General features: G+C 39.3%; 2 protein-coding genes across 15 annotated transcripts in view; one reads left to right on the top strand and one right to left on the bottom strand.

The window, feature by feature from the left end:
• LOC141575559 (uncharacterized) overlaps positions 1-12,967 on the bottom strand; it is a 37,874-nt gene that overhangs the window by 15,750 nt on the left and 9,157 nt on the right. Inside the window, exon 2 of the mRNA XM_074355030.1 lies at positions 11,793-12,742. Within this exon, the coding sequence (XP_074211131.1) occupies positions 11,793-12,742 (950 nt within the window). The remainder of the gene's footprint in view (positions 1-11,792; positions 12,743-12,967) is intronic.
• MACROH2A1 (macroH2A.1 histone) overlaps positions 11,991-12,967 on the top strand; it is a 76,688-nt gene continuing 75,711 nt past the window's right edge. For 13 of the 14 annotated variants that reach the window (XR_012505643.1, XR_012505642.1, XR_012505644.1 and 10 more), the window contains exon 1: positions 11,991-12,132. The gene's annotated coding sequence lies outside the window, so the exon portion shown is untranslated. Of the gene's footprint in view, positions 12,133-12,474; positions 12,619-12,967 lie in introns of those variants that run through there. The other variant, XM_074360703.1, reaches the window with a different exon arrangement.

Raw genomic sequence — 12,967 nt, 5'->3', positions numbered from 1 at the left:
AAAATTAATGGAAGCCAAATGAAGTATGGAGCTTGGTTAATACTTACAAACTAAAGTTGACTCCTTAATTATTATAAATGAATCTCAGTGATGTGAATTGTTACCAATAGGGAAAAGTGGGTAGAAGGTGTACAGAACTCTCTGTACTATTATTGCAACTTTTCTGTAAATCTAACACTATTCTAAAATAAATTTGTATTTTTAAAAAAGAGTAAACAGGTTAAACCAAATAAATTTTCATTGTTGAAAACATCGATAATAATGTCTTGTGGGATTATAAACATATATTTAACATCACTTATAATTAAGTCACATACATATTAAATATTAGTAAACATCAACACATGTATAATTACATTGCATACATAGTTAAAACATACAAGAACAACAGCTCAAAGGCAGAAGGGTGGGGATACATGGAGTTAAGATATTCTAAAATCCTTGTATTGCCTGGGAAATTGTAAAAATATTCGTTTATACTAGATTTTAATAAATCAAAAATGCATGTTGTAATCTCTAGGTTCATTGCCAACAGAATAGAAACTGAATGTGTGACTTAACAAGCAGTAGAGAAGAAAAATAGATTATAAAAATACTTAACATGAGAGTAAGAAAGGAAATGGAACATAAAAGAGGTAGGACAAATAGAAAAATAAACATTGTGTTGTAATGCTGAAACCTAAATATCAGTGTAACACTAAATATAAATGAAGAAAACGCTCTGAATAAAAGTCTAAGGGTAGATTTAGAAACAACAACATTAGCCAAATGTTTCTTTAAGTAATATACTTTAATTATAAGGATACAGAATTTTTAAAAATAATGAGATGGAAAAACATTCAATTCAAATAGTAACTAAAGGAAAACTGATGTAGTTAAGTGGACTTCAAAACAAAGCATCATTGGAGATAAAGAGGGATCGTGTACGTTAAAAGCATTACTCCACTAAAGATATGTAAGAATTCCAAATTTGTATGCATTTCATAACAGGCTGAAAATATAAAAAGCAAAATTGGACAGAATTAAAAAGGAAAAAGACAAATCTACAACTATAGTGGAAGACTTTAAGATACTTCTCTGAGCAACTGATAGAACAAGCAGGAAAAAAAATCAGGATTTAAAAGAAGCTATTGAATAAAAAAAAAAAGTGACCTAAATAATATATAAACTACCACCTCCCAACACTGAGAGACTGAATATACAGTTGACCCTTGAACATTGTTTAAACAGCATGGGTCCACTTATACATGGATTTTTTTTCACTAACTTTATACTACAGCACTACAGAACTCTTGGTTGGTTGAATCCAAGGATATGTAACTGTGGATATGTAGGGCTGACTGTAAAGTTATACATGGATTTTTGACTGTGGGCAGAGTCGGGCTTCTAGCCGATTGAGTTGTTCAAAGGTCAACTGTTCGTTCTTTTCAAGTGCACATGAACATTTGCCAAAAATGAACATATGTTGAGCCATAAAGCAAATTTCTAAGAACTGAAATCATACAGAAGATATTCTCTAACCACAGTAGAATTAAGCTGAAAATTAGTAACAATAAACTTACTGGAAAATACTCAAGTGTTTGAAAATTAAGACATATATTTCTAAATAAATCACGGGTTGAGAATATCACAATGGAGAGGAGAAACTACCTGAATGATAATGAAAATATAACTTACTAAAACTTGTGAACTGAATGTTTGTGTCTTCCCAAGATTCATAATAGAAGCCCTAATCCCCAGTGTGATGGTATTGGGGGCAGGGCCTTTGGGAGGTAATTAGGTGTAGATGAGGTGACATGAATGGAGCGCCCATGATGAGATTAGTGCCCTTATAAGAAGAGGCAGAGACAAGCGCCCTCTCTGTCTTCACCACGTGAGGATACAGCAGGAAGGTGGCTGTGTGCAGACCAGGAAAAGGGCCCTCACCTGTCAGACATTAAATCTGTTGGCACATGGATCTTGGTCTTCCCAGCTTCCAGAACTAAGACAAGTAAGTTTGTTCTTTAAGCCATTCAGGCTCTGGATTTTGTTATGGAATGAGTAAGATATTGTGGGATATAGTAAATCTGGACCTAGGAGGAAATTTACAACCTGGAATTCATATAAGAGAAAAGAGGAAAGAACATCTATCTCCAGGAAGTTAGACTATGAACAGCATGTTCAGCCCAGAGAGTTCCACTTCCAGATGCATGAAGCAGTGTGTGGCAAGGCAATGCTCCCGTTTAAAAAAATACCCTGGAAACAAAGACAACATATAAAAATCATATATTCAAAAGCATCAGAGAACTACAGAGGCCATGGAGATGAAAGGATATTAGATTTCATTGAGAGGAGAACTTTTCACCAAATGACTGCAGAATACACAGTCTTTTCAAGACACATTTATGTGGTCAATTCATTTTCAGTAAAGAAGCCAAGTCAAACTAATGGGGAAAGAGAAATCTTTTCATCAAAAGGTGCCAGAACAACTGAATGTCCATATGAGATCAAATGAAACTTGACCTTTCCTCCTCACACTATATACAAGATTAATTTGCCATGGATCATACACCTAAGTGTAAAAGCTATAAAGATATTACGGAAAATATCTTCATGATCTGAAGCTAAGCAAAGATTTCTCATATAGCACTGGAGGGATGTAACTATAAAAGAAGTCATTGATTAAGTGGAATTGATCAAAAGTAAAAACATCTGTTCATCAAAAGACACTATTAAGAAAATAAATAGGCAAGTCACAAACTGGAAGGAAATATTTGCAAGATACATAACTGAGGGAGAACTTGTATTCAGAATACATAAAAACTCCTACAACTTAGTAATTTAAAGGACAAACAACCCCACAAAAATAAGCAGAAGATTTGGCAGGCATTTCACAAAGGAAGGTATGTGAAATGGCCAATAAGTTTGTGAAAGAGTGCCAGCATTACAAGGCATCAGGAAAGTGACAAGGTTGTGAGCAACCCAGACTCTCATATTACTGGTAGGAACATAAAAGGGTACAACCGTTTTGGAAAAACTTTGGCAATTTCTTAGCAAGTTAAATATGCACTTACGCTTTGACCTAGCAATTCCAATCCCCAATCCTAGTTTTTTATCCAAGATACATAAAAATATACATCCATAAACCAACTTATACAAGAATGCTCCACACACCTTTATTCACAATAACAAAAAAATTGGGGAAAAAACCCTCAAACCCAAATATTCATCAACGGGAGAATGCATAAACAAATCATGATATATTTATACAATGTAGTACTATTCAACAATAAACACAAACTATTAATGCACAAAGCAACGTGGACTGATGTCCCCAAAAAACAACTAAAGACAGAAGAAACATACTGTATACCATTTTTATGAAGTTCTAAAACGGTCAAAACCAATCTGAGGTGAAAAACATTAAAACAATGCTTGCCTCTTGGGGTGGGGATTAACTGGGTAGGGACTCAAGGGAACTTTCTAAGATGATGAAAATACTCTGCATCATGATAAAGGAGGCAATTAAGTGAAGTATGCATTTGTCAAAACTGCACAGCTAAAATGTGTGCACTTCCTTGTATGTATATTTTATCTTAAAAGAAAAGAACTGTTAATAGTCATCATCAAGTTGGGAGTTTTGAGGCAAATAGAAGATGCAAGAATGGAAGAATTTAATAATTGTGGTAGTCAGGTGATGAATATACGGGAGTTAATTATACTCTCCTCCTTTGTTAATGTGTGAGTTTTTCCCTAATAGAATTTATTAATGAAGGTGAAATAAAGAATTTTTAAGATTTCTTTAAAGAAGAAAAAACTAAGAATTAGTTGCCAGCAAGTCTTTATTAAAAGAAACATTAATGGTAGGTCTTTCAGGAAATAAAAATGATCCACATGGAAACAGATTTGCAGGAGAGACAGAAGAGCAACAGAAAGAATATGTGGATGAACATAAACTCATGTAACTTTACAGAATAATCCTAGTAATGTTGTGGGGTTTAAAATATATGTAGAAGATTCATGAGAATAGTGAAAAGTCATGAGAGTTAAAATATTCTAAGTTAAAATATTCTGAGGTCTTGAAATTATTGGGAAGCTAGAAAAAATAATTTCTTGGTAAAATGTCAAGGAAACATCTTGTAATATCTGTGGTGATTTATTACAATAGTAACAGGAACTGAAAATAGTATCCATTGATGATTTTTACCAAAACTAATCTTTTCTGTGATGGTTACAAAATGCTAATTTTCCAACTACAGCATTCATTCTACATTTACCAGTTGCCATTCACCATTTTGCTAAAGGGAGAGAACGTCTCCCCCAGGCTTTACAAATAAATAAATATTATATGTAGAAGTATAGTTAAATATATATTTATGTATACTATATAGATATATATTAAACATGTTTATATATTATAAGTATATATTATGTAAGTATATATTATCTTTTTATGATCAGTGCAGACTCATGAATCTCTCAAATTGTCCCAGATGTGGCCCATGGGAGTCTCTTAAACTGGCTCCTTGTTCTTGTGCCATGGCCCCATCATTTTGTGAGTGTGTGTGCCTGTGCGTGTGTATTTCCCCACTTTGTGGTATGACAAGATATCCCAGGGTCATCTTGTGTACTTCCTGCCCCAGCCCTAGAATTAGCCATTTCTCCAAGAAGCCCTGGCTCCTTTTAGTAGGAAAGCATATTAAAAATCAAGATCTGGGTATTAGATGTGCTTATTGCTACAAGGCTGTCTTTTCTTCTTGACCTTTTCAGCAGACAGAGCTAGGAAATATATGCATATATAATACACATGTGTATCACACACACACACACATATATGTGTATGTGCACATATACAGGCATATATACATATTTATGTATACCTATTTTATAAATGAGTTCACAGCAATAATTCCAGTCCCAGTTCATCCCCATAGGGCTCTTTCTTGCCTTCCTCCATTCCGTATTTCCATGTTCCTTTTTTCCCATGATGAGAACGCTGGCTCCCAGTAATATTAACACATTTACTTTTTTGCTAAAACTTATAATAGGTCCAAAATTTTTTAAAATTTTATAAATTTTATTTTTTGTCCAACTATTTTATTTATTTATTTATTTATTTATTTATTTATTTATTTATTTATTTATTTATTTATTTATTTATTTATATTTCGGGGGAGGGATGGAGGTCATTAAGTTTATTTTATTTATTCGTTTAATGGAGGTACTGGGGATTGAACCCAGGACCTTGTGCATGCCAAGCACACACTCTACCCAGGACCCTCCCCTGGTCCAAAATTGTTTTAGAATTAGTTTTTCCATAGCGTTAGAAAAAAAAAAAAACCCAAATTCTATAAAAATGGTTCAGGATTTGTTTGTAACTCTTCCCTGACTCCCTTTCTCACCACAGACTGAAAGTATCAAATACTGTATTCATAAATAAAGTGGACTGCTTCTTCGCCCCCACCCCACTACACCCAGCAGGATTATGGTATTCATTTGAAATACAGTTGGATTCATTGGTTTTAGTTTGATTTCAGTTTTAGGAATTTTCTCCCTGTTCATTCTTCTAGATACAATTTTACTTTTTGAATATGTCGAACATCAACATGTTTCCAAAAGCCAAAAGTGTGCAAAAAAATATACTCAGAGAAATGTCACTGTCTCCCTTGCTTTCTGCCCCTCACCCCTATAGGTAACTATGTTTATTGTTTTCTGGTTTTTCCCTCCTGTGTTTATTTTTGTAGAGATATATGTATGTTATTTTATTTTCCCTTTTATCCAAAATGTAGCATACTACTGATGCTCATCCTTTTGCACTTTGCTTTTTTTTCACTTAACAATATCTCCTGGAAATCACTCCATAATAAGTTCATAGATATGTTCATCCTTTATTTTTATAGTGTGGAGTATACACATTGGTGTGTATGTATCAGAGTTTATTCAACCCATCTCCCTATTTAAGTATTTGCCAATATTCTGCAATTACAAATAATGAAGCAATGAATAATCTTGTGGGTATGTATTTTCATATCATGTGGTGCATTTTCAGGGTAAATTCTAAAAGCAGAATTGCTTGGTTAAGGGTAAATGTAGAGATAGGTTTATTAAATATTGTAAAATTCCCCTCCATAGGTTTGTAGTAGTCTGTATTCCTACCAGCAGTTCATGAAAGCCTGTTTCCTACAGCTGTTCGAACAGAGTGTTGTTTCAAGCTTTTGGACTTTTGCCAGTCTGATGAGAAATGATATCTAGGTGTAGTTTTATTTATACTTTTCTTATGAGTGAAGTTGAACATCTTTTCATATTTTAAGCCCCTTTTAAATATCTTTTTGTTAATTGTATCATTTGTGCATTTTTCAATAGGATTTTAAATCTCCCCTCCCTCAATTTTCAGAAGGTATATTTATATGATTGCTATGGACTGAATTTTCTCCCCCAAATTCATATTGAAGCTCTAACCAATGTGATTATATTTGGAGATAGGGCCTTTAGGAGGTACTTAAGATTAAATGAAGTCATAAGGATGGGGCCCTAATCCAATAGGATTAATGTCCTCATAAGAAGAGATACCAGAGAATGATCTCTTTTCTCTCTCTCTCTTTTGTTCCCTATACACGTGCACAGAGGGAAGGTCGTGTGAGGACAGGTGGCTTGTGCTCTAGAACAGAGCTTTCACCAGACACTGAACTGTACCAGAACTGTGATTTTGGACTTTCCAGCCTCCAAAACTGTGAGAAAATTCTATTTTTTAAGCCACTCAGCCTATGATATTTTGTTACGGCAGCCTGAGCAGGTTAAGACAAGGATAGTAACTTTTAACTACATTATGTTTTGGCAATATTTTCTTCCAGTTTGTCATTTGTCATTTTACTTTCTTACGGTGGTTTTCTTTTTCCATGCAAAAGTTTTGTTTTGTTTTTAATATAGCCAAGAGAGGAGTAGTATAATAATCTTCCCAGATAATTGTGGATCTTACTCTGTGATTCTACATCAAAACTTGACAAGTGGTAATTTCTTAAAGTGGTAATTTCTTAAAAACCTAGTTATGTAGGTTATTAAAACATATCACTGGGCTTTTCATACTCTGTGCCATTAAATGCATTGGTTTTTCTTACACTTTGAATGGATTTTTTTAATCCTATACGTGATGTTGCAACATCATACATAAGTCGTGGAAAATATTAGTTCACTAAGTTATACTATCATAAGTTGGTAAGGTCTCTAAAATTTTTCCAAACGTTGACAGATTTTATTATACAACATCAAAAAATTACATTAGCTAATATCATCACCAATATTATCAGAAAAGTTTTTAAGTATTGGGAAGCTGTCAGCTGTCAAGCTCATGATAGCAGACATAAGCTTTCAAATATTTTAAAATCTCCCTCACTAAAGACATTTTAAGTTCCTAAGTGAAACTGTGTGTGTGTATTTGTGTGTGCATTGAATTCCATGACTGCTAGCATTTTGGGGCAGCTGCCTTGATTTATGCTAAGACACAGTTTTACCCACCAGTGCTCTTGTAATAACAGTGCAAATGTCAACACAATGAAAACGGTAAATAAGGCCTTAGTATTATTATGAAAGTAGTTTTGACCCACGACTCCTTTAAAGGGTGTCAGGGATGTCGCAGTAGTCCCTTTGAGCACCACTGCTCTTCGGGTAGCCTAAATTCTTCAAACTATGTTTCAATCCAGCTCTAACTTCAGGGGGAATATATTTAAATCTAGAGATGCCTCTACACCTGGAGATGCCTACAACCCCTTCCTCCTTCCTACTTACACTCTAGGATGGTTGTCCTTGGTGCCTTTGTTGTTCCCAATTAAGGGTAAATAGTCACCTGTACTTCTCTTAGAGAAGGGTATTAACTGCTTAACAAAGACAGGAGGGGTGGGGATCATTGACAACAAGGGGGTCAGATGCCTCCAATTGTAGATCAAAGAGATCAAAGAGAGGGAACTTATCTGAAGTAATCAAGTAAAGAAGAAAGGCTTCAACTGGAAGGGATGATGGTGCATTTGTTCCCTGGAAAAGAGCACACTTGTTTGCTTGCGAGGGTCGAGCATGGCTGGGCAGAAGTTTATTTCCTTCCCAGGATCCTTCCACTCCCTCACACACACATACGTACTCACTCCTCTTGGCTCTTTGTGGGTTGATCAAAAGCTTAGGAACTAACTAGAGACCACTCCCTGCCCTTCCACAAACAAGTTCAGGCTAAACCAGGAAAATGGTGACACCCCACCGTTTGACCCTCAGATCATCAAAGGTCAGGGCGGGGCCAAGAGGTGCTGGGGAAATGCAGGAATGCTCGGTCCTGCCCTACTGTGTCTCAGTGTCTCTGGAGGGCCACTTGGCTACCTGAGTTAAAGCTTTTAAACTGTGGACCTTTGATCCAGCAGTTCTGCTTCTAAGAACTTAATGCTCAACAGTCAGATGTGCACAAAAATGTATTTCTAAGGACACTCACCAGGTCTTTATGACAGAGTGGGAAATGGAAAGAAAAACAACCAGTAACAATTGGTGAACTGAACAACAGTACAGCCCCAGGATGTTTGGAACAGTGGTTCCCAAAATAGGGTCTTCAGATCCCCTAAGGTCACTGAGACTCTTTCCGGGACTTTTCATGATAATGCTAAGACGTTATTTAGCTTTTTCATTGTGTTGGTCTTTGCACCAGTAATGCAAAAACAATCGTGGTAAAACTGCTGATTACTTGGCACATTGCAACAATCACACCAAACTGTACTAATAATTATTTCATCTTTCATTGCCAACAGTTTCACTTAAGAATGTCCTGTAAAAATTATGAATTTTATTGATTCTCGACCCTTCAGAACACATTTTAAAATATTCTATGTGACTACATAGGAAGTATGTATGAAGTACTTCTGCTGTATAACAAACTAGGGTGATTGCCTTGAGGAAAAGCATCTTTGTGGTTGAGTTGTGGGAAAAACAAGCTGCTTTTTTCACGAGACACTATTTTTACTTGAAGCAGCAACTGACAGCAGGACCACATTTTTCATCAGCCCCAGGCAGTTTTGCTTTTGTAGGTCCCTTCTATAAAAAGACACAAAAATTATATTTTACAACTGTATTGGTATAAAGACAAATATATTAACATTGTATATTAGAATGTTTTACTTGATCTACAAGAATTAATCCTCGTTTTCTTCTTCTGACTTTAGAAGAATCTGAAACATTTTCGTGAGCCCACAAAGTTGTGTGGGCCTCCGCTTTGCTCTTCAAGGAGAAGTTGGGCCTGATTGACAGGGAAACTGTGGTTGTTCAGACCAGGGTGCGTGCAAGGCTGAGTTCTCCATGAGGCACAGTTGTAATATATCATGGTAATATATCTGTCTTTATACCAATGCAGTCTTGTCTTGTCTTGTCTTTTTAAATGGAGGAAGGGGACCAAGAAGGTAAAAATGCATAAGGCTCAGGAAAGTCATAATGCAGCCCTGTGTAAATAGTAGACATTTTCCTGAAAATGAATAAAATGAACTTGTCACTTCAAGAAAAGTAACTGTGACACTATGTTGCCAATGATAAATTTGAACATTCAAGCAAGAATTACAATATTGGGAAATTTGTATCTGTCACCATGAGCTTGAAAACTTCTCAATACTTACAAACCTTCTGCTGATACCAGTGGTGATATTAAGGAATATGATTTTCTGATATTGTGCAATGAAATGAGTTCACATTTGGAAGACTAGAAGATTTGTATAACTCAGTGAACCACTATTTTCCAAATGTCCAATGAGTGATTTTACCAAATTGTGCTTGGCTAAAAAAGATCCATCAGAATAATGGATAATAAAAAAAAAAAATAAGATAAATAAATCCATTAAAAATAATGGATAATAAAAAAGATAGGTTAATGGATTTTTATGTTACCAAATTCAAAAGTTTATTGATTGGTTTCAGATTCTGCATTACAGTTAATCTTTAAGAAACTACTACTTTTTCAGTTTTGGTGTAGTATCAAATAAGAACATCCAAAGTTATCTGAAAAGGCTCTTAAGATTCTCTACTTTTTTCCCCAAATACATTATCTGTATTTTTTTCATACAGGCTGGATTCTTTTTCATATACTTAAAACAATAGATAGCAACGACTGAATTACAGGAAATGTGAGAATCTAGCTGTTAAACCACATATTAAAGAAACGTGCAAAATTGCAAGACAATGACACCCTTCTCACTAAATTTTGTTTGTTTGGAGAATAGTTATTTTTCATACAAATACATCATTTATATTAACATGTAACTTGTTTACGCATTAACATTTTAAAAATGAATAAATTAATAAATATTTAAGATTTTTCTGTTTTAATTTCTAATAGAGCAAACATTGACAGATATAACCCACATAACAAGAGCTCTTTGTAGTCCTCAGTAATTTAAGAAGACAAAGGTATTTTGAATTCACATTGTTCGAGAACAGCTGTTGTAGAATACCTGGTTAAATACTCAAAAAGATCATTAAGTTTAAAAAGCAGGTGACAAGCCCTAAATGCCATAAGAACCTAAATATATTTAATATTAAGTAGATATGGATACAAAGGCTGGAAGGGAGCAGTGGTTCTCTCCTAGTCGTGTACTTAGGGTGATTTCTATTTTTTGTGCATTTTTATTTTCCAAATTTTACATGGTGAGCATGCATTTACTTTGCAATTAGGAAAAAAAGCTGGTGGAACCCTCTGAGCCAGTTTGGGTGAGAGCGCATGTGATCGAAGTGGAAGAACAGGGCACACAAATTATAGGGGAAGAGGAAGGAGGGTAGAACCTTCTGGAGAGAGGTGGAGATAGGGCTTCATCTTCATCACCCAAATTGGTGCATTACACAAAGTATGACCACACCACTTAATTGAATTAATGAATACATGAATGGTATGTATTGGACACTGCTTTGCAGACTTTTAAAGTACATTGTAAGCATCAGGGTGAAGGGAGGAGGTTACCACCTCTGGTATAGGGGCAGCCTGAGGGCTAGGAGGGGCCTTTAATGATTCTCATAACCTCCCACCACCACCTCCAGCAGCCAGGGAACAACTGCCAGGTGGGTACTGTTACCGAAATAGGCCCACAGCTGAGGTGGCTATCTTCTCCACACTCTGGCCAATGGAGGGGAGAGGAGGAGAGGGAAGACCTCTGTTTAAGTACTCAGAAAGACTCACTAACGCCTTCAGGTCAGAAACTAACTTAGGAATACATAGATGGGCTTTGCATCGCCCCCTCCTCTTTCTGCTTGTCTGCAGTTTAAAAAAAATGTGTATGATGATAAGGAATTACTGTTTATGTTAGTAAGTCCCAACTTGGGCCCAAGAATGAACATCGCTGAATCCAAGTAGCTAACGGCTTCCATGCAACAAAGTAAATCAGGCATATAGAGGTCACTATGAAGAACCCCAGGGGAGCCGGATGTGCAGTAGTTGTTCGCGGAGCAAACCAGGTTTGATGGGGGCTTGTTACTTAAAGACAGCGGGAGGTTCTGAGGTGCGTGGGAGGTTTGCGCCGATTGGGAGGGAAAAGTGCTTGCTCGTTAACAGCAGTCGTGCCTCCCTCCCTGCGTTTATGGGGTGGCTTCTAGGGATGCTCAGCGAAAGTCCCCCCACGGTAGGTGCTCAATGTGTGCCACTCAAGACGCACAGGAAGAGACACGTGCTGGAGAAGTGCCTCTGCCGGGGTCCCGACCTTTTTCCAGGACTTAGCTCAGGGCGAGTCTCCGACTCGGGCAGGACCCTGCGTGCGGTGTCTGGGCGGGGTGCCTGAAGCCAGGGCCTTGGTGCGGCCAGGGGACTGACCTACCGATGTCCAGCCCACACAGCGTGGAGAGCCCCTGCACGCGCAGCCACGGGTTTGGGGTCAAGGCCGGGGCGCCCCCGTGGTGCGGGAGGGGCGGCCGGACGCGCGGGGACGGGATGGGATATGACGAGCGGCGCGCTGTGCATTGTGGGAAGCCCCGGGCCGCGGCGACTGGTTCCAGTTCACTCGGCAGCGGAGCCGGGCGGAGGGGGCGAGCGCGGGGCGCGCGGGCGGGAAGCGAGGAGGCGGGCGGGCCAGCAAGGAGCGCGGAGAGAAAAGGCGCGAGCGGCCGAGAGGGCACAGGCCGGACACCTTGCTGCCGCCGCCGCCGCCAAGCCGCCCCGTAAGTGCCGCGCGGGCCCCCTCGCCGCACGCCCGTTCCCCGCCGCCCGGGTCCGGCAGCCGCGCTCTTCCGGCCGCGGGTGCCTGGGAGCGGCCGGGCCTGGCTCCCACCGGGCGGCGCTCGGCCGGGGTCGGGCTGCCGAGCTCGCCACGGCCCACGCCGGGGCCTCGCGCGAGCAGGGCGCCTTTCCAGGCCCTGCCCCGGCAGCGCGGGATTCCCTTTGGTTTTGTTCAAAAAGCAAACCCGGAAGCCAACTTCTCTTAGAACCGAGTTCTCCTGCCCGCGCCTGGGTGCTTTTGTGGGCAGAAAACAGCCCTGGCGCCTCCCAGGCCGACTCTTCTCGGGGCGGGCGGGCTGGATTCGAGGCCGGGGGAGGCGCGGCAGCGCTGGCCGGCCAGCCTGGGCCTGGGCGCCTGGGAGCTGTTGTGCGCGGAGTTGTACTTGGTAAGGTGCCCACCCGCCCACGAGTTGCCGGCCCCCCGCACAGTAAGTTGGGTCTGAGCCCCAAGTGGCCGTGGTGTAGGCGTATTTTGGGAGGGTAGGGCCGGGGGTTGGGGGATACTCCCGGATTGGAACAGGACAGGGGCGGGGAGGGGTTTGTCCGGGGAGGCTGGAAAGGGGCCATGGGAACCCCCGCTCCTCTGGCTTGTTTCTTGCTTGGCCTTTTGTTTGCTTTGTGGTTGGGAGGTGTTTTTTTGTTTTGGTTTGTTTGTTTGTTTGTTTGTTTTTAAGGTAACTCCTGAAGGCTGTAAGCTCCTCAGGTGGAGAAGGCCAGGAGAGGAGAGACTCGCTGGGGGGTGGGGGGAGTGAGGAGGTGAACGCGCAGGATGCTGCC

This window comes from Camelus bactrianus, chromosome 3, assembly GCF_048773025.1.
Source record: "Camelus bactrianus isolate YW-2024 breed Bactrian camel chromosome 3, ASM4877302v1, whole genome shotgun sequence".
NCBI lineage: Eukaryota > Metazoa > Chordata > Mammalia > Artiodactyla > Camelidae > Camelus > Camelus bactrianus.
This window is presented reverse-complemented; position numbering and strand designations above follow the sequence as displayed.